Consider the following 27210-nt stretch of genomic DNA (forward strand, 5'->3'; position numbering starts at 1 on the left):
TTTCGGAGCTGATAAACATTTTTAGTCAAACTCTATTCGTGCTCCGTTTGCTTTTCATTTCGGCCAAGAACCCTCAATTAACAACTTTTAGGCAAATGGGGCGACTTACCCCTCTCCCCCCCCCCGGAAACCCCAATTAAAAACAACACAACAGACAAAGGAGCGGAAGTGGAGGTAGCCGAAGAAATTGAAAGTTTTGCCGCATAACAATTAATTAAATTTGTATGCCCCGCCTTCCTGTCTTACTGTCTTACTGCCGTTTTGTGTCGTTTGTTGTGCAACACACACAAAATATTGAATGTCAAACAATGGCAGTTGTTTGCACTGAGTGGAATATTCCAACTGTAACTGAGTCCTGTATAATTAGAGCGGGACGGGCGGGGGCGGCCACTCAGGTGAGTGGGAAGGACCTTGACTGATGGGCGAAGTGGGTGGAGTGGGTGGTGGGTGGAGGGTGGAGTCCGCGGAATGGGCGGCAGGAAGTGTAAACGCAGACGTAAGCATAAAAACAATTAAAACTTTTGCCAAAGGCACAACTTGCCAACGCTGCACTGAAATTAGTTTTAAGTTGTAAGTGGAAACTAATACAAAACCACGAACACACGATGCACAATGTGTGCTTGTAAGTTAAAGAAATGCTTTATTATTATTACATAAATATGTAGTAACAATTAAGCAGTTCCTGGTTCTTTTATATAAGGCTTCCTCTTATAATTAATCATTCTACTTCACTAGACTTTCCTTGCAGTGCCCAAATTATGGCGCCACTCCTGCAACTAGTTCCATCGAGTGCCTATAAAGGCGGAGGCCAACAGTGCGTCTGACACTCGCCCGGAGCAGCTGACCACTCGAGTTGCGGCAGGAGCATCGATAGTGGCCACTTGAGTTCATCCCGGGAATGACTGACAGCGGGCAGCCTGCCATTGCCGGCCACTTTTACCGGATTCCACGCTTCTCCGGCCGCATTGTCGGCCTCTGGCCGCAGAGGATCAGGAGCGGGGGCGATGGCGGTCGTCCTTGGCACGCCCACCTGCTCTTCGTGTTCGCCTTCGCGGTGGTGCTGTTGGGTGCGGCAGGTGAGGTGTCCTACGGCTGTGTCCACCTGGATAACCTGGTGGTGGCACTGGAGGCCTTCTGCCCCGGAACCACGAAGGCCGTCTGCGTTTTGAAGCTGTGGGTCTTCTTCCGCTCCAATCGCCGGTGGGCGGAGCTGGTGCAGCGCCTCAGGGTCATCTTGTGGCAATCGCGGCGGCCGGAGGCCCAAAGGATGCTGGTCGGACTGGCCACCACGGCCAGCAGACTCAGCCTGTTGCTGCTCAGTTCTGGCACGGCGACCAATGCCGCCTTCAATCTGCAACCGCTGATTATGGGTCTGTACCGCTGGATTATGCAACTGCCGGGTCACATCGAACTGCCCTTTAACATCATGTGAGTACGCTAGTTTGTCGTCTTCTAAATGGCCTAGTAACAGGCTGATTTTGTGGCTGGAATCCCAATCGAACATTACTTTGGGCTACTTTATGAGCTCGTAATAATATAGTTGCTTACGTATGCGAAGCGCAGCCGTTGAGATGAAAAGTTCCTCAACCAATTTGGTTGATGGCGGGTGATACATAAGTAATGATTCCAATTGCCCCCAGCCAGAAGCACTTAAGATACGCCATCCGCCATTAATCGCAGCTCCTGTTGAACAGACTGCCCTCGTTTGCCGTGCAGCCAGGACTCTTTCCGCTCACCTACGTGCTGTTGACCGCTTCCGGTGCCTGCACCGTTTTCGCCTTCAGCTTCGTGGACGGATTCTTCGTCTGCTCGTGCCTCTACATCTGCGGTGCCTTCCGGCTGGTGCAGCAGGACATTCGCAGGATATTTGCCGATTTGCATGGCGGTGGGTCTGGCTCTCTCTGGCTCTGCGGCACAATGACAATGAAAGCATTTCTTGGCTTATTCCCTTGCAGATACAGTCGATGTGTTCACGGCGCAGATGAACGCGGAGGTGCGGCACAGACTGGCCCAAGTTGTCGAGCGGCACAATGCGATTATCGATTTCTGCACGGACCTAACACGCCAGTTCACCGTTATCGTTTTAATGCATTTCCTGTCCGCCGCCTTCGTCCTCTGCTCGACCATCCTGGACATCATGTTGGTGAGCCCTTTTCTTTCAGCGGCGTTCCTGGGAGGGATCTCCTGGGGGTCAACCGCATCTGGACCATGGCCATCGCTCAACTATGAAATGCCAACGCTGGCAAGGAAGCCAACAGTTATGCCAATGCAGCCCCCTTTTATATTTCGCCAGTCTGTTGCGCCACTGGATCATCGCATCGCCTGCATTCGGCGGCTGTTTTAAAAGTTTTTCCCTGTTTTCACTGTTTGCTGTTTTTCCCTGGCTTTTCCAGCCGCTCCGTTCTGATTCGCTTTTCCCCGATTTGTTTGTTTGCTTTGTAGCTGCGGCTGTGGCTGTGTGTCTGTGGCTCTCCGGTGGCAATTTATAAGCGCATGAATTGTTACCGCTCCCGAAAAAGTTTTTAATGCGACTTTCGCACGTTTTCCGGTGTCCCGGACACCGGAGACCCATAAGCTGTTTGCTGCAACTGGCGAGCTCCTGGCTCCTGGTTCCTGGTTCCTGGCTTCTGGCCCCAATGGGATAAATGCTGCCAGCAATTTCTTAGCCCCACTGCCTTGCTTCTTTTTCGGCCCAAAGTGGTGTGGTGTTGAGTAATCCATTCGAAACTTGTTTATCGCTCGGGGATCCTGCGACCAGCGATCTATTATCACTGTTTAACTCTCTCCGGGAAGGAGGAAGGGAAAACCTATAAGACCGAGTTTTGACTCGTGCTTCATATTACGTAGGTATGAATATAAAGTTGCTTCTCTTCTGGAGCTACTTTTTGTGAAAGCAAACTTGTAAGATCAATTGAAGAACGCAAATACATGCTGATTGTCGAGGTTAATAGAAATTAGTAGGAAAAGAGCAGCAAAGTAAAGTGCTGTATAAGCCTCTCTCCCAATTGAAGTTTGCGACCTTCAATGAAATGCTGGAAAAGAATTAAAATAAATTCAGCAAGGGCGGAAATGCAATTTATTGTTGTTGGCCAATCCCGTTGGGGACCTAAAAAATCGAGCATTGTCACAGTTTTAGGCACTCGACGACATGCATAAGATGCATAATTCTTTTTCAATGCCACAATGGGAATGTCGGGCGAGTGGAAAATGGGAAAACGAGAGGAAAAGCAATCAGACTGCAGACCATTTGCCAAAGTGCATTTCTCTGATGCTTTTCATTTTCGCAACTATGGTACTTCAAGGGGGCTATATATATATGTAGTTGTATTAGATAATCCTCTGCAGTTTTTCACCCACAGCAATTTCGCTTCAATTAATGACGTCTCTCCCCTACTTTTCACCCACCCCCCCGCAATTCACCGACGCCTTCCGTCTCCGCAGAACACGTCGTCGCTGAGCGGCTTAACCTACATCTGCTATATCATCGCGGCCCTAACGCAGCTATTCCTCTACTGCTTCGGAGGCAACCACGTCAGCGAGAGCGTGAGTATGACTCCTGACCACTCCGCCAACTCCCCCCACTTGCCAGCTTTCCCGCTTTCCATTTTCCCGAGCTCAGGCCATTCTTATTTCCATCATTCATTTGGGCTTAGATACTCTGGCGAAGGAGTTGTCACTGCACGCGATGTCATTCGAATATTTAGTGAACTTACATATTTAATCAAATAGTTTAGTTTCCAATGAAAAACAGCATAGCTCACTTTTATAAATATTTATTAAATTTGTTTAATTCAATTATTGCTTTACTCTCCATTGCCATCTTGTACTTGCCTGCTTTTAGGAATACTCTGTGCACTTTTTCACCATTCGCGTAATTTCCATTTGACGCCAAACATTAAGCAACATAAAAAATGATGTGCCATTCACAAATTGCACTTGCGATAAAATTTTAATTACACAACAAAGTGTAAGTGGGATTGGGAGCACTGTGTGTCCTCCAGATTCAGCACCAACTACCCCATCAGCTACCACAGCAGATTCCACACCAGATTCCGTGCCACAAGCCAATGCCACCGACCAGTGTGATTCTCTTTCCACAGAGTGCTGCTGTGGCGGACGTGCTGTACGACATTGAGTGGTACAAATGCGATGCGAGGACTAGGAAAGTGATTTTAATGATATTGCGGCGTTCGCAGCGGGCAAAAACAATTGCGGTGCCGTTTTTTACGCCCTCACTGCCAGCATTAAGATCTGTATGGAATGGAATGGCATGCGATGCGTTGATTATGATAATAAATGTTTATGTTTTTGTTTCCGTTCCCCCTTCCCCCTTCGATTGCAGATACTCAGCACAGCCGGCTCATATATCACGCTGCTGAAGACGTTCCTGTAAGCCCACGCGGCGTATGATTGATATGCCGGATTGGGCGCTGTCCTCCGCTGTTTGTTTAAATTAAGAGCTGCAACCGAACGGACCTCAAATTGCCTGCGAATAAAAGTGGGCGTAGCAACAAGTGCCGCCTGTCCTGGCCGTAATTGTTTCATTTAAATATTGCGCTGATCTCCGCGTGCGGATTCCAACTAATGAAAAACACTTGCGGCTATGGCCGCTTTAATTGGCTCGGCGGTGGGGCAATGGGGGAGATTGGTGAATGGGAATGGGATGGACACTGGATGGGGTTGCTCCACGGCGGAGACAGTAATGGCGTTTTTACGGCGCCATCTTGAGGTCTGCCAAGCTGTGTGTTGTAACAACGATTTCGTTATTCTTTTCGCCGCCGCCGCAGCAGCAAATATCAATTATAATTTGTGAAATTCGAGACTCTTATGGCGAATGGTTGGCAAATTCCTGCTGGCAGTTGGTGCAGGAATTTTATTATTTAAAGCATAGGAACATCTGCAAAAAAAAAACAAATCAATGGTCTATAAACTTGTTTATGTGCAGCTCAAATAAATATATGTAACTTATTTACTTTGCCGAAGTAATGACGTGAATAAATCCCTATGAATTTATATGCCATTTGGTTTTTTTTCTTCGACCACTTCATTTGCATTTCTGTGAGTTTGGTTCGCTGGCATCCGCTCTTCAAAGGGATTTTCACTTGTTTCCCATCACTGCCAACTAATTGAGTTGGGAAACTCACTGAAATTGTGCATCTGCTAAGTACTCACCGCATTTCAGAAAGACATTAAAACTTTGCCACAGCCCCCAGAATGAAAAGCGCACTCGTAGCTTTGATTCAATTCGATTCGATTCGATTCGTTACGTTTAGTTTCGTATTTGGTTTATTGTTGAAAGAGTTCATTCCATTGATTTATTTATTGGTTTTATCATCACATAAATTATCTAAAATCTGCTTACTGGCTTACGTGTAGTAAATTCATGCCTACCCATGCTTTTACTCGCATGTGCAACACAAAACTTAGTCGAGCATGCCGCAATTGATTTCCATCGCAATTCGCAATTTGGAATTTGGAATTCGCATTTGCTTTCACTTTTCACTTTTCGCATATTGCATTCACATTAATTTTATTCAATTTTCATTCCCATTTCGACGGCGAGTGCCGCGTGACTAAATTTCATTTTGCCCATAAATAAATTGCGCACAAGTTAGTGTTTATAATTAGGTTTTTGCTTTCAGTTGATCAGATGAGAGTTTTTGTTCATATATATTACAATCTTTTGTGGATAGTGGGTGTTACTTGTGTGGGTGTTTGGGGTGTTACTTGTGTGTCTGTGTGTGTGTGTGTGACTGGGGGCGTGGCTGCTCCCTTATTATACTATCTTCCTTTTTTGCGGTTAGCTTTGCTTCTGTTGAGACAGCATGAAATGTTTATAAAGTCGATGCGTGTGCGGCTCCTTCATAAAAGAGCCGCAGTAATGAAATAAAATACACACTTTTGTATCTGTAACTATATCTGTGAGCGGGGCCGCATCTTTGTGGTATTTACAGAGTGTCGTCCTTCTGCTCCTGTGTCCCATGTCCTGCGTCCTTCCTTTGTCCTTTGTGCCTTGTCCCTCCACCCTCCTCCCTTCTCCCATCTCCCTTCTCCTCCGGCTCGTGCATTTCACATTCTGCATTTTGCATTCTCGTGCCCGGCTCAGTGTCTCATTTTGCACAATGAAATGTAAATATTAAAAGGAAAACAAACATTCGCCTGAAAGGGAAAGCGCCTGCCTTGTTTGCCTTTCCCATTTTCCTCCTACCCACTGCCAGGCACTGGCCCCTCCTCCTCCTCCTCCACCCACTTCCCCTCCAGAATCCTAAAAAAAACAGCACAGCACAGCACAGCTCAGCACAGTACACAGAGTAAAAATTCCGACGTCATGGAACATAATTTCCTCGTTCAGCTGCAATTAGAGTGCTAACAACTTGCGCTTTCAGTTGCCAGCAGCCGGTCCCGCTCGCAGCAACAACAACTCCGGCAGCAGGAGCAGGGGGAGGAGCAGCTGGAGGAGCAGAGGGAGGAGCAGCTGGTGGAGCGGACCGGGGGCGCAAGGACACGCCCCGCTCTTCTGCATCGCAGCGGGGTTCTCATCTGTGGAGACAAACAGTGGCATAATGAACATGTGTATTCAAATTTCGACGAGGGCACAGCGCCATAAGCTATGCCCGAGCAAATAACTTAATTTAATTGTGACCTACACAGCGAACAATTGCTCTGCGAATAATGGATGTGGCGAAAAGCATACTGTTACATCTAAAAATATTTAATAAAAGCATACTGTTGCATCTAAAAATATTTAAAAAATATATATTTCATCTTTACATGCTTCTTTATTTAAATTTTGGCTAGACACTCACACTGGATAGCATATATAGCATATATATAAGATGGATAACTGACTTTACCACTGATTTCCCACCATGCAGCTCTGGCAGTGACTGTGAAATGAGTAAATGGGTAAGTGGAGCAGGGGCAGAATGGTTGTTTGTTCCTCACTAGATAAATGACATATGTGTGTCTGCGTATACGCAATATTTCTGCGGCCTTTCCCGCCCGAGCAAATGTTATTCCAGGCGCATCATTTGTCAATGCTTTGTTTTGACTCGTCACAAAGGATACGTTCGCCCGCCATCCGCCCACCATCCTGGCACTGATTTTTAAGGACCCAACGCGTCGGGATGTGAGCAATGAATAATGGGTGGAATATGCTCTGCAAGGGGCAGGGTATCTAGGGGGTTGTGCCATAAATAAGACACGAAATTGGAATGCCATTTCGGCTAAATCATTTTTTGTCAGCCCCAAATGTGCTGCCTTTTCAAATACTATATCTAAACTTTCCCTAGTGGCTTAAATCCTAAAAAATTAAGGCATCACTTTGCCTTAGTTTGACTTACTTAGTATATTGCGCACTCTGCCAAACTCCCGGTAGAGCATCTCCCTGGTCGCCTTTGCACCGCCTAGACCAGCACTTTGTCCTTATCATTTTTCTTAAAATTTTATTGCCTTTGATTTATTATCAGTATTTATGCAGGCCGTCACAGTTACAGTCACAGTTACAGTCACCGCTACAGTCACAATCATAATCACACTCACAGTGGCAGTACCTCCTCTTCTACAGCTTGTTTGCTATCTGGACTCCCATGGCCATCCCATACCATCCAATCCAATCCGAACCCAACTCGCGGCCTTTGTGCCACATGTGGGGCATGATTAAGTGCCTTTTTGCAACTTACTTCTGACATTTAATCATATTTATTACGACTGCGCTGCAAAGGAGGATGAAGCGGATGGCGGCTCTTTAAAATGTAAATGCCTGTCCGTACAACAATTTCATTTGAATAAACAACTTAACAACTTAAGTGCTGGACATTTCGCTTAACATTTGATGCTGCATAAAAACTAAGACTACGAGCGAAATTACTGGGCGAGCGGCCTTCAATTTGCTGCGAATGTCCTGCCATAAAAGGTCGTAAAAAAACAGTGGAAATTGCCGGACAAAAGACGCGTCAAGTTTATGCCCCTCATTTCGCAGCTTAAAATGTCTTAATTCCCGTCTAATTTATGTGTAAAATATGCAAAGCCAAGTCACCGAGTTGTGCTCCTCCAGTCGCATTACTCATACGCCAAGTATGCCAGCTCCAAAAGACTCCCGAGCAAACAGTCCTCCAAATGATGGAGTGATGGTGGAGTGATGGAGGCGAAAAGTTTTAGTTTTTAGGCCGTGTCTGCTGGAATATGAATGGCGTTGGCCACAGTGCTGGCCATAAAATTATTCACCCGTCTGCCAAGTGAAGGGCTGTGCTACTAAATGATAGTTGGCTTTTGGGAGTTGGCTTCTCCTTTCGGTACACCAACTTCTGGCTGACAGTGTAACGGATAGGCTTATGCCGACCTGGCCGGCACCTGAGACGACAGTCAGAGGCTTTGGTGCACTCAAAGAAAACAGGTTCGTTGTACTACCAAAACAAAATGGTTTTACGTAGCGAATCCTTTGGCCTTGGGGTCTGGAATCGAAGCCTAATCCCAGTTTATATGCAAAAAGTAAGTATTACCACTTCCTGTGCAGCTAGTCATTGTTCTCAGTGTAGGCCACACTCGCTTACTCATTCCCAGCACTCACCATTAATCACATGGACCAGGACACTGGCGCTGCTGGCCGTCGTTGGCTGACACGTGTAGTTGCCGGTGTCCGTGGTCTGGGCATTCGAGATGCGGAGCCTGCGGAGGATTAAGCAGCGCACTGAGTACAACTCAATTAGGAAACGGGGGGGGAAAGGGGGAGGGGGTAGAGGTGCACCCACCTGGACTTGAGGGTATCGCCCAGCTGCGATTCCATGGCGATGCGTGTGGCGAACTCCATCTGCAGGTCCACCTCGCTCATTATGTCATTCAGGGACGTGTCCTCGGGTATCCCTGTGGGATGTTCGCTCCTGCCAGCCGGAAGCTCCGGCTGTCCATCATCCGCATCGAAGGGTGTGATCATGTGCTCGCCGCGATACCAGTAAATCGGTCCAATGTCCTTCACCGACGGCTGCTGCACCAGGCAGTTGAGGATGATGGCACTGCCCGCCTTGAAGTGCAGATCGGGTGGCCCACTGATGACCGCCTTGGCATCCGGGGAGATTTCTGGAACACAAAAAAAAAAAAAAAAGAACAAGCCACAAACGAATTGAAAACATGCATCGTAGGTGGGAAACCGAAATCAATTTGGGGCAATCGCTCGTAAAACGAATTCGCAACCAACTGAATGAACGTAAAAACTTTTAATCATAAAACTTTATGGAATAACTTTTCAATTGCACTAAATTTAAGTAAGCCCACGAAAAGGGGAGGCTGAAGTGGGCCGTAGGTGGGAAAATCACACCAGACACGTAAATAAACTTATATGGCAGCGTGTGAGTGTGCGTATGTGTGTGTGGTTGCCACACTCACACACACACACAGACTCACACCCATGTGGAAAGTCGCACTCGGTGCTCCTGCGAAACTGGGTTAATAATAATATTTATTATGCATTGGACTGTGCAAATAATAATAATTAAAAAATATACCCAAAAACGGGAGACATGCGTGGCCGAAATGAAATAAAAACTCTGTCTCCGCACAGTGGGATTGGATTTACAAATTAAAGGGTATTTTAAAACGGTCTTGAATTTAATCGGATTTTAGTTACATATCGTTTTATTAAAATTAAAATATCAATTTGAGTTTCAACTCAGTAACGTGTGGCATAAAAGGCTAACTTAGCTAAAATCTTGTGGCACTTATAAGTGATAGTTACACAAGCTTTATAACTTAATATAATAACTTTACTATATAATATAATTTAAATAAAATCCCCATTATTTTTAAGCTTGGGATAAAACAAGCCTCAACTTTTGACCCACTGTGACCACCGCGACGTGCGGAGCAGCTCATAAAAGTGCATATGATGATGATTACATGGGTGGCAGGATGCTCAGGGGTTTCCCGACGGGGAGGGGCGGTGAGAGGGGCGGTAAGAGGGGGTAAGAGGGGGTTAAAGTGTCTGCCGGAGATCTGGCTTCATTCCACGGCTCACTCCCATTCTCAGTGGCTTTTCCAGCTGTTTGTTTGCGTCTGTGGCATATGTGCCAAGTGTGAGTTAAAAAATCCCATTGCGCCATTAAGTGCGTGTGTATTTGTATCTGCCTCCGCCACCCTCGGCCACGCCCCCTTTGCGAGTGTGTTTGTGCAGTGTCACTGCGTTAAAGGCAATTAACACCCGGCGGAGGAAGGGAGAGGGCAAATGCGAAAAGAGACGGCGACAGGCAGCTGCAGCAACAATTTTGCCCCAACCGAATGTTTTTTTTTTTTTCTTTCATTTCATTTCAGATTTTCATTTTTCCTTCATTTTTCAGCAGCTGTCGCTAAAGTTCTGCGTGCATTTTGTGTGGCGGCGCATGAAGTTTTTTAATTTAAATATTTCATGAAAATAAAATGCACTGCGACCTGCCAGCAACAACAACAGCAAAAATAGAGCAGAAAGCGGGCCAAAAGTGGGCTTTCTCTAAGGTCAAATGGCTGTAATTACCACTTAGACGAGCACGAAAATAGAAATGGAATCAAGGCGAAAGGCGTATTAAATTCTGTGAAAATGTTGATGGGATATGAAAATGCGCAGAGAAGTATGCTTTAAACTAAATGAATTGGAAACTGCGGCAATCCTTGCACACAATTTTGAAATGCAGTGGAAATAGTGCATTTTGCACACGAAAAACCCATTGAAATAATAATCAAAGGAAAGTACGCTTTTTTAAGTCCTCGCAGAAATGTTAAATCTTATGCGTTATGCATTCAAAGGATTAAACAATCAATTACACTGCTAATTGCAGTTGAAATATGGCGGGTATATATTTTTCTTAAATTATGCGTGCATAAATACCACCTTTTAAATTGTCATCTTAGGGCATACTTTATGCATATTTATATTGGATATTTTACGCAGCCCCGTGGTGGACGTTACGCCCAGGGCAGAATTTATATCAGGCATAAATCTCGTTTCCGAAAAAAAAATGAAAAAAAAAATGAGAAAAACTGTGAAACGTTGAGGGAAAATAAAATCGTTTGGGTGGGACGCATAAATTTACATAATGACATTAATTAAATGCAATGCACCGCAACAACGAGGCAAGGAGCTCCACAAACAGAAACAGCAGCAGGAGCAGGAGCTGGAGCAGAAGCTTGGGCAGGATGTGGAGCTGGAGCAGGATATGGAAAATGAAGGCGACACAGGAGCAAAGAGTTAAGCGCCTTGCGAAAGTCACTCATACGACACGTATGCCGATAATGTTATTAAGGACGCAGCCAGTTTGCCAGTTTGCTGTCAGCAGTGGCCAGCGCGGAGTGTCCACCGACCAGTGTCCAGTGTCCAGTGTCCAGTGCTGTCATGCTCCTTGGGAAATTGTTTCATTAACGTAAATTAAAATGCATACGGCCATGAAGAAAATGTAATCGGAAATTCGTTTGTAAGCGTCGGAGCAGGAAATCAGGAAAGGAGGAGTTTGCTGTGACAAGCGGACGGACAAAAATGCATTGCGCCCAAGTGCATAATCGGAAACTTAAAAAGGCATTGCCGACTGATTTGCATAAGTGGCTGACAGCAGATGCCGACAGGACCTGTCAGCAGCTCTCATCCGAGTTGTCCTTTATCACAAACCTCCACACTCCCTCCACTTTGGACACTCTTTTCATCCACTTGTCGCCCCAAAGAGCCGATGATTTAAAGAGCCAACAATTGCCATCTTAATGGCGACGCCTTAAGCCCGAAAGTGTCTTACACTGCCATTAAAATCAATATGCAAATTGATTGTTTTTTAAACGGATTGAGATTGCGAATTAACGCCGTTACAATGAGGCAATCGGCGAATGGCAGCAATCACATTTTGTGTAGGTAATTGTGTTTTTTTAGATTACAATTTAGCAAAAGAGCTAGCTATGGAAATGGAATTTCCAGGTGACACGACAAAGTGTGGCATATAAATCAAGTGATTAAGAATCCACTTGCCTGCAACCAGAAACCCATGAGGTCGTTTCGCAATCAGGACATCATCAATTAATCATCCACGGTAGATTTCGGAGTAACTAATGCACACAATAGACATTGTTTGCGATGGGTGAACAGGAACAGGAAACCGGGACTGGTGACACACTGCCTGCTAATTATATGCGGACACACGCATTATGCATGGCTCATTAAAACGGCGAATACATTTCCAATCGGTGCTCGAAATCCCGCCGGGTTGACATGCTAATTAACTCGTCGACTACGGCGACATATAAGCTCCATGCGATCCATGAGCTCCCGGGGGCCAAAAACCAGGAGCAGCAGCAGCAGGAGCAGGAGCAGGAACAGGAGTGGCAGGAGCTCGACCTCGCTTTTTATTTGTTTATTTATTTATGGGCCGAAATGCGAAATTAAAAATGTATGCCTAGAGGCGCTCGATCCAAACGAAACGAAACGAAACGAAACGGAAACCGGTGCCCCTTTGGATGCGATGAAATAATCATAATTGCGAGGAGCTGCCGCCCGACAAGTGAATTAACATTTTTAATAAGCCCGCCGGCGACAAGGTAAACAAAACAGTCGGGCCACAGCAAATCACATTCAAAATAATCATTGCAATAAAACGAAATTCATTTAAATGCCCACTCACCGATGATGTTCAGCTGAAAGGCCATGGACATCTTGGGCTCCGTGTTCACCTGGCACTCGTAGATGCCGCTGTCCTTGGCCAGCGGCGACTTCACGTGCAGCGTCCACTCCCGGGAGTCCTTCGATTCAGTCACCTGCCAGGACCAGGACACAATATCAGTTTAGTCACACACAGTTTGCAGTTTACAGATTTCAGTTCGCTTCAATTCAATTCCAGCTGCCAGTCTCGGCGGAATAATTATTCGCTTTTCAGGCAAAAATTGGCCAGGCTGCAAATGTGTGTGTTTCCATGCAATCGGTTCTGGCATTTTTTCATGAAAATTAAGCAATTATGCAATTGAATGCTTGTTTGTTTACTACTCGTTTTGCAACTGCAGCACACTGGCAAAAAAGAACAATGTGCAGGGTACTTGTTCTGAGTTATGAGTTGGATTAGCCAGTGAAATATCGTTTATGCATGCATAATGAAAGTGGCCCTATGGCCATAATTCCCCTGAGAGCCGGAGTTAACTTTTACATTGTGGCTGATGTCGGGTGGAAAGTTTATCGGGATTTGTTGTGTTGCCAGCTAATCTGTGGGTGGATCTGGGCAGCTCCCCTAGTCCTTTGGAAATACCTTTACCGGTAAGCTTTACGTAAACTAAAACTGACAGATGGTAACTTAATGTTCGTGCTCAAATATATATGTGCTTCGAATCAAAAACGACATGTGCGGATATCACTTTCTGCACAGCTCTGTCGAAAAGAAAATTCGTTGAGCGCTGAAAGTCCTTCAGAGTATCCTTTTCCCCCTCCACCTTAAGTCAACATCAAATAGTATCCCCAGTAAGCCACTGTGTCAGCTGACTTTGAGAGTCGAGTTAAGCATCGCATTCAATTAGCCAGCGAATGGAGAATTGGCGCGACATGGACCCACCTGGAATCGCTTGTCCGAGGTGTAGGTGGCCGTGCCTACAGTCAGGATATGCAGATCACGTTTCCGTATCCAGGATACCTGTTGAGCGAAACGAAACGAAACGAAACGAAAGGCGAAGGGGAGAGACAAAAATTGATTAACGAGTGCACATCCATATGATATACTCGATGTCCTTGGCACGCATCTTCATCACTTTGCGCTCCCGCAGGACCTGAGGGGAATGGAAATGGGCATGGGAATGGGGAATTCCAGAACTCACCGATTTATCATGCAAACTGTCCACACGGCATTTAATTATGGCCTCCGTGTGGCCAGTGCGTCCGGTGATGTTGCGCGGCATGCCAAAGTCGAAAATTGGCAGCGACTGCGAAGTGTCCGCATCCTGCGACTCCGCATCCGCTCCGCCACTGCGCTCCCTCTCCGCGTCCGTCTGGGCAAACAGATCGGAGCCAAAGGACGCGTCCAGGAAGGCTAAACTCTTGAAAGTGTGATTCGTGGCTTCCGTTTGTGGCCCGTGCGCCACCGCAAACGATGAAAAACTGGCTGAAGATGGAGATGGAGATGGGAATGATGCGGATGCTGATGCTGATGCTGCTGAGGGCGACGGCGATGGCGATGATGACAGGAATGTCGACAGGGTTGGCCCATCAACGGAGTCATCCGGATGCCCAGTGGAGGCGGCCGCCGCAGCGAGTCCTGCAAGAAGACAAAGGAAAGGGGGCGGTGAGCAGGCAACTGAGAAGCAGGAAAAGGATGAGGCACACTAAGAAAAAAAGTGATGCATCACTTGCTGATAGGAAGGAAAATACTGTGATATTAAAGATATACTTTTACTGCATACATTTTGGAAAGAATAATACCAACTGCCTCTTTCTGTTTGTATTTTCGCCATTTAAATACGCCTTTTTTTGCTACTGTGTAAGGCTGTTTCTCTCCATCTCCTTGTTGGCCAAATGAATTTATAACTCGGTCGACTTCCCCGCTGCCCCACCGCCCCTCCCTTCACCCATTCATCTTGCCGGGTCTTTTGATTTGATTTGTAACCACTTTGGCCACAACTTTTTGCTTCGCCCCGCAGGAGCAACCGACCGACCGACCACAAAGTAACTTCAATTCAATTCAATTCACTTTCATCCTTGCTTTCCGCCCGCCACTCGCACAATTTAAGCAAATAAATTCCGTTTTGGCTTAAAAGTGCGGGCCGCGCACAATTTGCATTTAATTTATTAGCGCTTCGCATTTTTATCCGCCACTGCATATGTGCACAAATATTTTGCATATCAATTCAGCTGCCCGTTTGCCGTTTTGCTCGGCGACAATTTAAGCGAATCCACAGAATCCACACACAGAGCCAAAGTGACAAATTCAATTTGTGCGCGCCAAAACAATAAACGGAACAACTGAAATGGGGGAAATAATATGCAACAAGCAACAAATAAAGTCAAAACGAAATATTAAGCATCCGCCACGTTGTCTCGACAGCAGCGACAGCAAATATTTGCAAATATGCCAACTGCACAAGTAAAGCAGCAAAAAAAGCGGAATATAAAAAATTACTTTTAAATTCAAATCAACAGGGAATTCGATGTAGACGAGTGGCGGGTGAGGGGTAGGGGGAGGGGGCACCGGGAAAATGCCCAGCTGAGCGGCGGGAAATTGGGGATATTGGATTGAGTTTGAAGTTGGCAATAAAGTTGAAATAGAATTTTTTCTGCCCTGCCAGGGGATTTTCGACTACAACAACTTGGGGATCAACTAATGTGAAGTTATCGCATACAGTTTTTATTCTCCCATGGAATACTCATTGCTTGTTGAGCATGTAGCTAGCTATCTGGGAAATGCATATCTTAAAGTTTCCTGTATCTTTCGCATCCATTTACAGCGCAGCACTGCCGTAAAATGGTTTCTTTCATTCACGCACATTGCCATAAAATGTGTGGGGAGATTTTTGAGCACTGCCTCAGCAGCAGCAGCTGCAGCTGCTTTAATCCTGTTGCTATTGTCACATAATTTCCAGTCAATTCCTGGGATCATCCGGTCTCGTCCTTCGTCCTTCGGCCTGGCCGCAACCTTCTACTGCAGGGTATCCTGGTATTCGGGGGCCGCCGTCGAACCCATGTTTTATGCGATTCTCGAGCGGAGAGCTCTGGCAAACAAACTTTTTATTTTGTTGCGACCTACTTAAGGGTACTGCTCCCCCCCTCCCCCCTTTCCCACGGATGCCGACTGTGCGTCGTCTGGGTTCACCACATGAGGTCATGGAAATGCTTTCCGTTTGCTGTTTCTTTCTTTATGCGCTCCTGTAAAGTAAAGTAGCAAATTTGTATTTTATTGTTTGTCGCCGGCAAGAATGCGGGTAAAGCGCAAAAAACACACACACTCTTACCGAAAAAAAGAAAAAGCTAAATGTGTGCGTCTCGCAACGCTGCGAATGAGTGATTTTCCTGCGGCCGCGAAAGGAATTTTTCCAGCCAAATGCTCAAAGGGAAAGTCGACGTTGAACGTTGAGCTGCAGGGAAATTCCCAGCCGTTTTCAACGCCAGCTGCGGTGGCAGCAGCTGTGAAAGCGATTTTCCATCATCACCATCAATAACTTCATCATTGGCATGCCATTTTCCAGGCCATTCCGATTGCCAACCGCTTGAAAAAAAATACTGCGAAACTTTCTAAACAAATTTAAACAAATAAAGGAGCGGTGGCAGCTCTGTTGTTTTGTGGGTTTTCCGGCTACTTTTTCCACTAAGCCGCAAAGCTTTTTCGAGTATTTCCTTTACCAAATTCTTTTTTTTTCGGGCCTACTCCCGACGGAGGGGCTGCTAGGGGGTAACCCCTCGTCAAACCCCAAAACTGATTTCGCACTGCAGCCAAAGGCGGCTAAAAGTTGGTCGCCGCGTTTTGTGTTTTTGGCCAATGTTTGCTGTAGGTCGCGGCACGCCCCCCTGCCCCACAATCCACTCCTCAGCCCCGGGCCAGGACCTGAACCCCACTCCACCACCCGCAACCCGCCACTCACTCCTTTGCTGGCCAAAAACTCACATACACAGCTGCCACAAGTGTTTCGGCGAAATATTCGCATATATTCGTATATTCGTGCGGCGCCTGCAGCGATTCGTGTGCATTTGGCAAAGCACTTAAAATGACAAAAATAACAGCAAAATTCTAGACAAGCGCGGCGCACAAAAGGAGCGAGCCAGCGGACAGGAGGCGGATCTGCATCCTGCCAAGCATTTGGATGTGCACGGGCTGTTCCCGCAATCCTTTCCACTGCAGCATCTAGTATGTAGTAGCTGGCTTCGGCTTCGCGTTGTCAGCTGTCTGGGGATACAGACAACGTTTAAGTGCAGCCAGTTAACGCAATTAAAGCTGCCACTAAACTTAGTCGCGGCTGGTTAAACCTCAGTGGTAACTAAAATAAGGAAAACTAGAGTACTGATTTTAAAGCTACTCTTTAAAGGTTTCAAAAGCTTTGTAGTTCCATCATATTGCTTGGCATGATGTGTTTGCTTGTAGTACATATTGGAGCGGCATAAATTATATAAAATGTCTACTATTTTAAGCCCGAAGAATCCCCCGACGAACCCTTTTCAGAACACTATTTGTATCCCCCTGCTGACAGCATGTTCTATTTAAAGCCTCGAGTGCCGTCGCCAAACAAAAAAAAGAAAATGACGCCTAATGCCAAGTGCTGGAGCAGAGAGGGGTGGGAAAAACAAGCAAATAAATTGAAATGGCAGGCAATTGAAAACTACCCATGGATTTGTCAGACTCTGTCTGGCTTAGCGCCGCATAAGCATGTAGAATTTTCCGGTTACGGATATGAGTATGAGTGTATGAAAATGCGGCTGACAGTCGCAGGCAGAACGGAAATTTCCCACCGAGAAGACGGCGCAAATGTCAAGAGATTTGGACGGGGTTCAATAAACGCCATGCCCGGATTCATCTGCTGCCCGCCCAGAAATCTTATTATTTATGAAGTGCCTCAGCCGGTTGCTCTAAGCAGTGAGTCTTGTGTCCTGAGTCCTAAGGCCTTAGGAGTCCCAGCGGAGTGGCAAGTGTCTATAAAAATAGCAAAACACCAGACGAATCATAATGAGTTCGGGACTCGGCGGCGCGGCTCACGTTCCGCAGGACTCACGTGGCAGGACCTCACATCCTGGCCTGCTCATTGTCATCGTTAACACTCGTGTAATGTCGCTCATAAAGGACCCGCTGCCGCGCCCTCTGTTCTGCAATTAAAGGCGTGTTCATCGCAGTGCTGAGGAAGAAGGATCTGCGCCAAAGAGATTTACATAATGCCGAACAATATGGCCGAGGATGGCAACTATTTTTACATGCCCATAATTTGATGACGACAATGTCTTGGCATAACAATGAGATGCGACTCCATCCGAGGACCTCATGTAAATTTCATTTTGCTGACTTTAAGGATCTCCTCACCCGCCTCACTAAAACCCACACACGTGTGTGGGGTATTTTTCACTGCCCAGATTCGGTTTTTCCTTCCATTTTTTTTTTTTGATTTCTTTGATTTTCTGTTTATTTGCCGACTGCCATCGAGCGGATTTGTTTCGTTTGTGAAATCGAGCGTGAATGTTCAACGTAAATAAAATTCAATTTGGCATTTTCCTTTTAACTCAATTTATGTGTCAAGTGAAAGTGGATTTGACTCGGACAAACATTGTGTGGCCGGTCATTTGGCTTTTCCCGTATCAAAGTTATAAATGAATTTATAGCCGACTTTTCGAGCACCTCTCCTCCCGTTTCAGCCCCACAAAATTAATAGCATTTGGAGCAGCGGATTGATTGAATCAACCCGACCAGCGATAATATTTCAGCCAAAAGGGTTTCTGCTTTCTGCAACAACGCTGCCAACAAACAGGCATTGTGCAATGTGGCTTAATTGATGCAATTTGACGGTTACATTTGCCCCGAAAAAAGCAGTCGATTAACTCGCCACTCAGCTGAACTTATTTAATGCATTTATTCGGGTTGAGCCAGGTGAGAAGATTAACTGCTGTTAATAACCGGGTTTTGCGCTCGAAACCTTTTATTCATTCGCTGCAACACATGAACGCACAAATGCGTATTGTCTGCCAATTAAATGTATGTTTTTTAAATTCCACTTAATTGGCGCCATTTTAGTTTGATGGCACGCACATTTAAAACTCGAGGAATATGAAGAATAATTCATAATAGTTTATGTATTACTTGTATGATTTTATGAACCTTAAGAGTACTGAGTACTCAAAATCTCTTTCAGAAGTCGACCAGTGCCGTTGGCTTGAATAATCATGAGCCAGCTTCTGTACTCAAAACTCATCCGATCCGCACAGAATCATATCTGCAACTCGGTTATCTCCTGTCCATTTCCATTCCGCATGCAAACGAAACTCGAAACAAATAGTTCCCCGAAGAATCGATTTCAGAAAGACAGCTCCAAACATTTTTGTGGCCCACACATACACTCATCGAAAGCAGAAACGCACACTGGCACACACTAGCGCAACGTCAGACAAATTTCACATAATCAATTCTGGTTTTAGGCCCAGTGGCTTCATTGTATTGGAGATCGGGAATCGGGGGACAGATGTCCAGGAGGCGAGCTGTGCAGCTCCAGCTGCTGATGGATGTCTCTGGAGCAATACATCAAGCCAAATTAGCAGTTTGTGTTCCATGTTCGAAGAGCCAAAATGCACAGTGATGTGGGGGCAGGAGATTCGAGATTTAATGGGAGTGGAAAGCGGAGCTATTGGTAAACAGAAAGAAAATAATAATAATACATGCAGCTATCTCGATTTTATTTTATATATAGATCATTTTAGCAAATCTACAAATTCCACTTGGTTGTGTGCAACTAGTTTCACAAGCAATACATTTAGAATTACATTTCCCGCTCACATTTTTTCTGCCAGTGCAGTCATAGAGATTGAGCCATGCACATAACTTGCCCAGGTGCGTTTTGGGCCATCTAAATTGGCTGACAGCATACACGAAGGACACACAAACACGGGTGGCCCAGTGGGCGGAAAGGGTAAGCACATCCAAGGGGGAAGGAAGTGGGTGAGGTGGGGCAAAAGCAGTTCTAGAGTGGAAGACCTGAAATGCGTTAAATGCGTTTGATGTGCAGAGTGCGTCTAATGTTTGAAAATTTCCATAAAACATGCAATAAAAGCCGAAGGACAACAACAGCAAAGGGTTGAGCGAAAGGATGCTGCAGAAGGGGGTGGGATTGGAGGTTGGAGGTCGAGGTTTGAGGGGAGCAGGAGGAACAACACTTGCCGGCATAATGGAAAAAGTACAAGGGTCGCCATAAAAGCATAACAAGCTAACGTGAAACGGTGCGGCAACTCGAAAGCTGCAAATGAGGCCAGCAGCCAGCAGTCAGGATGCGAAGGCAGGACTAAAACCAGGACCTGCAACCTGGCAGCTCCTGGCTGCTGCCAGAGCTGCAGGCCAGGATTAGGTTCAGGGCAGGTCCTTGCTGCCCTTGCCCTCTCTTCCTTGGAGCGTGAAAGGTGTCAGGAGAATCGAAGCAGCAGGACCTGGAGATGGAGCAGGAGCAGAAGCAGAAGCAGGAGCAGGAGTATGCCATCAGCAGTCGACAATGTAATGCTTCAATTTCGCCCACGCACATATCCACACAGGGACGGGAGTACAGTGAGAAAAATGCCAAGCAGTAATCATGATTAACTCGTTTTGATTAAGGAAATTGCCCGACTTGGAGGCTTGCAGCACATTGCTCACACTTCCACACACCCCCTTATATGCTAGTTCATATAAACTTTGATATTGTAGCTAGGTTACAGTTTATAAGCCAGCTAAAACTCTCTCCCCGTTTCTCGCAGTGCAGGCACACAGTGAAAGAGACATGCATCAAGTGCTTGCTTCGTTTTCCAATGGAAAATTGCACGCCAAAAGGAGGAGCAAAGAATTTGATGCTCGAACAGATGGAAAACGAAAGCGGAAATGTTGTGCTAAGCCACGCACGTCCTGCCACGTCCTGCCACACCCACGCCGCCCCCTTTTCTGACCCTTTCTTTATCTCCTTCCGCACGGCAAGTGCGGTAGTGTGTGTGTATGTGACTATTTACATTGTCACACTTTCATCATTGTGTCAGTTGGGCTCCGTTATCTTGTGCTTTGCTCAGCTCTTCAAGGATGTGCCCAAGGACGTGGGCGGCTCGAGGGGCGGCGTGTGAAGTGGGGGCGTGTCCAGGCAGACAGCTGCTGCTGCTCAATTGCATTATCCTGCGTCCGCTGATGGATGATTGTTTCCTCGTCCTCGTCCTCGTCCTGCCAGCCCAGCGTCCTGCATCCTGGCGCCCTTTGAGCTCCTTGTAATTTGGCAAGTGCAACCCTTTTTTCTCTGGATAATTGAATATATTATGTGACAGCACATTGTACGCAGAAACTGAAGTCATTTTTCGATACGAACTAGGAGATGTGAGAGGGCACTCGAATGCATACATTAAAGCGTAAGTGAGTGGATTCCCCTACATGGAATTTTAATCAAAAGGTCGTTGGATTTATGAGCGGCAGCCAGGCAATGTAAAGTTGGGTATTGTTGGGGTAATGACTCACAACTCTCAACCGGATATGATCTGCATCCCCTTCCGCTTGAGGTTCCTTTCCCCGCGCCACCAACTGCTGGCTCAACTCGGATCGATTGCATTTTGAAAACTTTTGCGAGAGAGCTGGAAAAAAAAAATAATAACAAAACCGACTCAATTGCTGCCACCACCTTTCGGCTTGAAACAATACAAAACAAGCAACAACGGCGGCAAATAGAAAACTTTGGCTCTTGTGAAAAAGTTCGAGTACAAAGCAATAATAAGGAGCTCATCATGAATTTTAGAACGAGTGGCATAAAGTATATTACACACACACACACACAATTGTAACTGGGCTTTAGGGTTGCGCCCCTTCTGCATCACGTATACGCCCAGTGTGGCCCACCTGGAAACAAACGTTTGTTGTGGTTGCTCCCCGGCTTCTGCCGCCGAACCACCCAACCACTGGCCAGTTGAAAGGGCCTTTCTGTGCGGGATCTGCGGCCTGGCCACCGCCTCTTCCGGCTGGACGGCAACTAGAATAAAATTTAATTAACCTGAAACCTAGTTTTGTGCTCTAAGAGCCAGGTTCTCAGACCCCGACAGTCCAAGCCAGACTGCTTCAGCTTGGCCGACTGGGAATTGCAAATGATGTAAACACGGGCCACAGAAGAAAAGACAGGAGCAGAATAGGACTGAGTGGAGGGTACACCCGGAGAAAATACAGAGCTTGAACTGAAAACTTGCCTACTATTAATTCAATCAATTATGAATCTAAGTTGATCAATAAAAAGCAAATTTAAGTGTGAGGCTGAATTTATAGAGAAGCAAAGGGAGTTTTTATTACACTTCTCATAACCTTTAAAACAGACATAGCAATTTCTTCAATTTTGTTGTGAAAATCTCGGAGTTTTTCCGCTCTGCAGGACCTGTTTGCAACACACTTTGTGGCTGTGCATTATAAATGATCAAGGGGTAATTTGAATGGCAAAGCAGCGATGCTAACTTTTCTTTTAAAGAGTTCCGGCTGCTCTCATTGTTTTTCCCGCTGGCTTGGGGCCACTGCCATGGCTTTGGCAAGGTAAACAAACACACTTTGCGGGTTTTTACTTGTCACAACACAAACAGGAGGACAAAGACAACAAGTGGCGGAGCCGCAAGTCCTGCCTTCCCATTCCTGAGTCCTGTCATGAACCCTAGTTCGAGAGCTTAGCTTTGATCAGCGGTTGGAATGCCTGATGGTTTGAGACTTAGCGGTCTTTAATTGGAAACTAATTATTCCCTACACCTATGCAAGCATTTTTCCCACCCCAGGAAAAGTGTGGGAAATTCCCCACTGTTTGCCTTTTTGCAACAATTAGACAAGTTTCGATGCTTCCCCCAGCCTGCAAATCACCCCAATAATAACTTATGTAATGGCAAGGGGTGGCGAATAGATAATAAACTTTCGAAAATCTAAACGGGCTTTGAATTAATTAAATAACGCCAGCATGTACACACACACATAGTTAGTACTTGCTTCGGGCCAAAGCAGCCCTGTTAAGTAGGCTACAAATTTTCATCTACGCTTGCAACTATTTTCTTTGATGATTCCTACCCATTGTGCAGGCTAATTGAATCCGTTATGTGTTATGGCCCAAACACGGGCTAATTACCCCATGTGATGAGTCTAATGAATTCAATTGACCCGATCGACCTCAACAATGCAACTATTTTCAGAGGTCGGTGCTTCGTATGTCTAATTGGATTTTGGTTAATACCAAAAGCGGTGATAAGTATCGCAAAAATTAAAACCACTAAGCGGACGGACAGCAGCCGAAAAGCCGCGAATATTTCATTTTCACAAATTAATATCTATTAATTATGCATCTAAATGCTAAGGACTGGGTGAAAAACAGGCTGACAGAGCCGTAAATCGATGACAGTGAAAAAACAGCAGGCGGCTAAATAAATAATGAACGCCTCTTAAATTTTCATTTGCGACTGGCCAATGGAGCCCCTAAAAGCTACGAGTGAAAGGCCAAAATAAACAATAATAAAGTACAGAAAGTAGGCGGCAAGTTCGAGTCGAACATAACAATTCCCTTCAATGGCATCGAATTTGCTGTGTCATAAACTTCAGTTGGAAACTCGATAAAAGAGTCCACAACTTTTACATTTTGGGCAATTTATATAACGTTTTTTTTATAACAATATATTACATACAATTCACTCAAGTAAAAATAAAGTTGAAAGCAGTTTCGTTTTATTATTATGGATTTAAGCTGTCAGTTTTACAAATTGGTGTAATAGTAATTTAGTAGATGGTTTTTGGACTTACTGATTAGCCTCTTGTAAGCATACAAAATATTTAGTTATATTAAATCATCCATAAATTAAATATATATAATTTTAGTTGTACAAAACCAACGTTGAATTGTTATTAATCGCCACTTACATAAGGCAGTTAGTAACTTCCGTTTCCCAACTATTTTTCAATAGTGGCCAGGAACTTTGTCATCAGGTGCATTTCCAAAGCAAGGGGAAACTTTTCGCCAAAGGGACCCAGAGCATAAGAGAATAGGAGAATTGGAGAAGCTGAGAAATGGAAGAATGGAGAAAGAGAAGTCCAGGGAATCGTTGACAGGAAGCAAACCGAAACGGCACCAACAAATTACCCGACCCATAACCACAGTGCAATCAATTGTAGTGGTCCAGCAGAACACACTCGCTCCAGTCGGATTCGGAGGAGGCAGCCGAGAGCGAGGACGCAGTGCCTCCAAAAGCACTTTATATGCCGAGGTAATGGCGCCTAATAAACGTCTTCACTCGAGTGCGCTTGGCACCGCCCAGCCACCCCCCACCACCCCTTTGCACCACCCAACCAGAGAGGGGAGCAGCGGGGCAAGGACAGGGTGTGGGGAAGGTGGAGCCAGTAATTATGATTTATGTCGCTTTGGAGAATGTGCAAGGCGTCTAATTGTGTGGGCGGGCGTTGGCTACAATTACGCCCATCTCCATCATTTCCCCCCCTCTTCTGTTGGTCACCTTGTCCCCCGAATATGTCTGCTATTATGTCAAGCCAGCCGAAAATAGTGGAAATCCTACACGAATGTCGGATAAAGTAATTACAGGATGCTCATTTCCCCCCGAGTTTCTGGGGGGCAAGCCCGCACCCACACACCAACACCAGCACTAAGACAGGACAGCACAGGACAGAACAGGACAGAACAGGACTGACAGGACGTGCGAGTGTGTCCTGATGTAATGCATGCTAATGCGACACCTTCACCTCTCTCTCTCTCTCTCACTCTAATCCTTGATCATTAAAATAATTCAACTTGACCCGAGACTGGACCGGATCAGGACCTGGGCGAACGAAAGGATTCCTGGAATTCTTTGGTGGCCGCATAATGCTAATGAATCGGTATGCCTCCCATTCCCACTCCTACTTCAACTCCCACTCCTAATCTCACTCCTTTCACTGCCATTTCGTAATGCCACAAAGGATTTTCCCTGCCGACGGCTGGGGACAATTGAAAAATCAGTAAACGATGCCGCATTGTCAACGCCACGTCCCTGTGGAGAAGTGGGCAGGATTGGGGAATCGTCATTCCATGAGTGGAGCATCATTCGCACTTAATTAGTAGAATGGCCGATTTAAAAGTGGGCGTAGGGCGTTGGGCGTGGGGCGTGTCCAATCAGCTGTGGAGCCTAATTACAGCTTGGACTTTCACTACCATTTCAAATCGTACTCGGCCAGATGCGGGCTCCAAAAACCATCGAGTGTCCACCAGATGGGATAAACGAGAATCGTAAATGAATGCAAAATAGACAGGAAAATCATTCCACACTAAAACCAACTCCGAAGCTGTTTAGGGTTTCCTTTTGAAGAGTGAAATTCTTTATGCGATTAGTACGGAAATGACATGAAAGGCACTGAAAGTGGTGTGTCCTTAAAAAGGAAAAGTTGGAAGGATGAGATTGAGACAGAAGATGAGAAAAGGCAGGAGAGATAATAAGTAATTCGGTTTCCTTTTTCGAACTGTTAATAAAAAGTGAATCCAAACCTCAGCAACTCCCAAACTCTTTAAACTCGTTCACCAGCTTCAGATACAAAAGTATCTTGACCCGCGCAAAAGTATCTACTTAAATGCCAGCGAGTATCCAGCAACCGAATTGCAGCTTTTAAAAAGTTACTACAGAATGCAGCAACTGAAAAGTAGTTTAAGAAAACGGAAAGTACTTTAAGCCACTGAACAGTAAAAGTAGCGGATCTGTCTTCAAAGTATCTCTAGCTGCGTAAAATCATCTTTTGCTACTTAGTCGCCGAATACAACTTTAAGCTAACAAAAAACTGAGGAAACTTTGCGCTTCAAGGATCGAAGGATATTTTCAGCAACTACTCCTTGCCCAAATATATTTTTGATAGCAGAGACAAATTGCATCTAAGAATGCGTAATCCCCAGAGTGGGACACTACTCCCCTCCTTGAGATAAAGTATATCAATTTATATATTTTTGGATGGCCCGTAACATATTTCCGGCCATTAAACATAAGCGTGTAAGCCGTAGTCCCTTTCTGCTAACTGGATTAGGTGCAATCCAAAATGCTTGGCGGTTCATCAAGGAGGCCATCAACAAATTAGTCCAGAAACTCGAATAAAAATTTGCTTAGCTGTCGTAAATCCCGGGACACACAAAGGCTAATCGGGCGGCTAATCAGGCGCAGCCATCATCAGCCCATCAGCCCATCAGGCTATCCCGCTATCAGCCATCAAAGGCGGTCCGAATCCTTTGGCCCGATGGAGGGGCTCAAGTGAAAGGCTTGCCGAAGGAGCAGGCAGTGCAAAAAACCCAAATGGAGGAGGCGCAGGCTGCGTGCCAGGACATCATTATGCTAAAATATTGCTCGGCGGTACTTAATCAACACAAAGGCAGCGGCAGTGGAGGCGGCTGCCACGCCCCGCTGTCGATTTAATTGCCCCACAGACACTTCAATGTCAGCATAAATTAAATTTTGATTTCGCCGCTCCGGCGGCTCTAATGAAATTCCGCACGCCAAATTGCACAGCCCTCAGAATGCGGCATCCACATGGCGTCCACACCTCCCATCTCAGCAACGCCACCTCCTGCCCATCCTCCTGCTCATCCTCCTAAGTATCCTGCCCCCTTGCAAGCCATGATGATGATGATGAGCTCGTGATGTGGCGGCCTGAATTGAGTTGGAGGCCCAAGTTAGTCGTTGCTCAGCCATTGTCGCATCAATTAATTTCGGCACGAGCCACGAACAGGACTCCACAACTCCAGGACTCCAACCACTCTTATCAACACCACGAGACACCCTCCATCAGCTACACTGCAAATTGGCCCGGATTAATCATATGTCAGTTGGAGTGGGCCAGTTATTATATGTTCCTACCTTGTTATTTAGGAACTCCACACAGAATCCACACAGAATATGGTTACATCTCATTAAGGAGACTCATGCGTTTAGTTGGCCTTCATTTCACTGATATCCGGCCTGCTTGCGGGCTTTCCTCTTTCTCTCAGTGCAGAATTTCCATTCTCGACCACCACCACAGCAGTTTGCAATTGTATTTGGAGGCGTGGCACGTAATGAGCTTAGCCCTGGCCAAAACCTAAGGTGGCCAAGTCAGAGTCCATTATGGGCGAGTGGCCCGCATCTTGCGGATGTTCGTGGGGGTTAACGAGGGGCAAGTGGGGGTAAGTGGGGGTAAATGGGGGTGGTGATGACACGGAAGGGATTTTAAAGTCGCCTGATTACAAACGAGTCCTGTTGAGGTGGGCAACTCAACGAACTAAAACTGATTAGGGATACGTTTTGGTCAATCGAAGTGCCTTTTGCTTTCAGCTTTTCAACACTATTTTCACAACTATTTGTAGACAGTTGAGCATTTAATTAATGATGTTATGATTGGAAAATAAAGAACTAACAACTCGGCTATAAATATTAATGGTTCTTTCGCTTTTCAGCAGCGCTGACATCGCTTCTTTCAGCATTTTATTCTTAGAAAATAACACATTTTTTGGTGGCAATCCTAGACACATTTCCTTTAACAGGAAAGTGCATTTAAACTTACATGCTTGTGTAAATGTAATTAAGGTTTAGTTTTTAACGTT

General features: G+C 45.7%; 2 protein-coding genes and 1 long non-coding RNA gene across 8 annotated transcripts in view; 2 read left to right on the forward strand and 1 right to left on the reverse strand.

Annotated features, from left to right (window-relative positions):
- The first annotated feature begins 580 nt into the window (after positions 1–580).
- On the forward strand, positions 581–5062 carry LOC6526500 (odorant receptor 22c). The gene is given in 7 exon segments (XM_039370522.1): positions 581–1428; positions 1695–1885; positions 1956–2143; positions 3442–3543; positions 4101–4256; positions 4259–4325; positions 4328–5062. Coding segments are annotated over 7 exon segments (1317 nt in total). The 5' UTR covers positions 581–898; the 3' UTR covers positions 4411–5062.
- A 197-nt stretch (positions 5063–5259) lies between these two features.
- LOC6526501 overlaps positions 5260–27210 on the reverse strand; it is a 43881-nt gene continuing 21930 nt past the window's right edge. For 4 of the 5 annotated variants that reach the window (XM_039370518.2, XM_039370519.2, XM_039370520.2 and 1 more), the window contains exons 3-8: positions 13798–14234; positions 13539–13616; positions 12624–12756; positions 8751–9075; positions 8570–8667; positions 5260–6540 (exon numbers count right to left, since the gene is read on the reverse strand). In XM_039370518.2, the coding sequence (XP_039226452.1) occupies positions 6383–6540; positions 8570–8667; positions 8751–9075; positions 12624–12756; positions 13539–13616; positions 13798–14234 (1229 nt within the window). In that variant the 3' untranslated portion in view covers positions 5260–6382. The remainder of the gene's footprint in view (positions 6541–8569; positions 8668–8750; positions 9076–12623; positions 12757–13538; positions 13617–13797; positions 14235–27210) is intronic. The other variant, XR_005560081.2, reaches the window with a different exon arrangement.
- On the forward strand, positions 23193–25141 carry LOC120320564. Of its 2 annotated transcripts, none has more exons than XR_005560082.1 (2): positions 23193–23421; positions 23484–25141. It is a non-coding gene; the product is annotated as an uncharacterized LOC120320564 (long non-coding RNA). The 2 variants fall into 2 exon arrangements; XR_005560083.1 differs by having other exon boundaries at positions 23570–25141.

Source organism: Drosophila yakuba, chromosome 2L (assembly GCF_016746365.2).
Source record: "Drosophila yakuba strain Tai18E2 chromosome 2L, Prin_Dyak_Tai18E2_2.1, whole genome shotgun sequence".
Classification (NCBI taxonomy): Eukaryota; Metazoa; Arthropoda; class Insecta; order Diptera; family Drosophilidae; genus Drosophila; species Drosophila yakuba.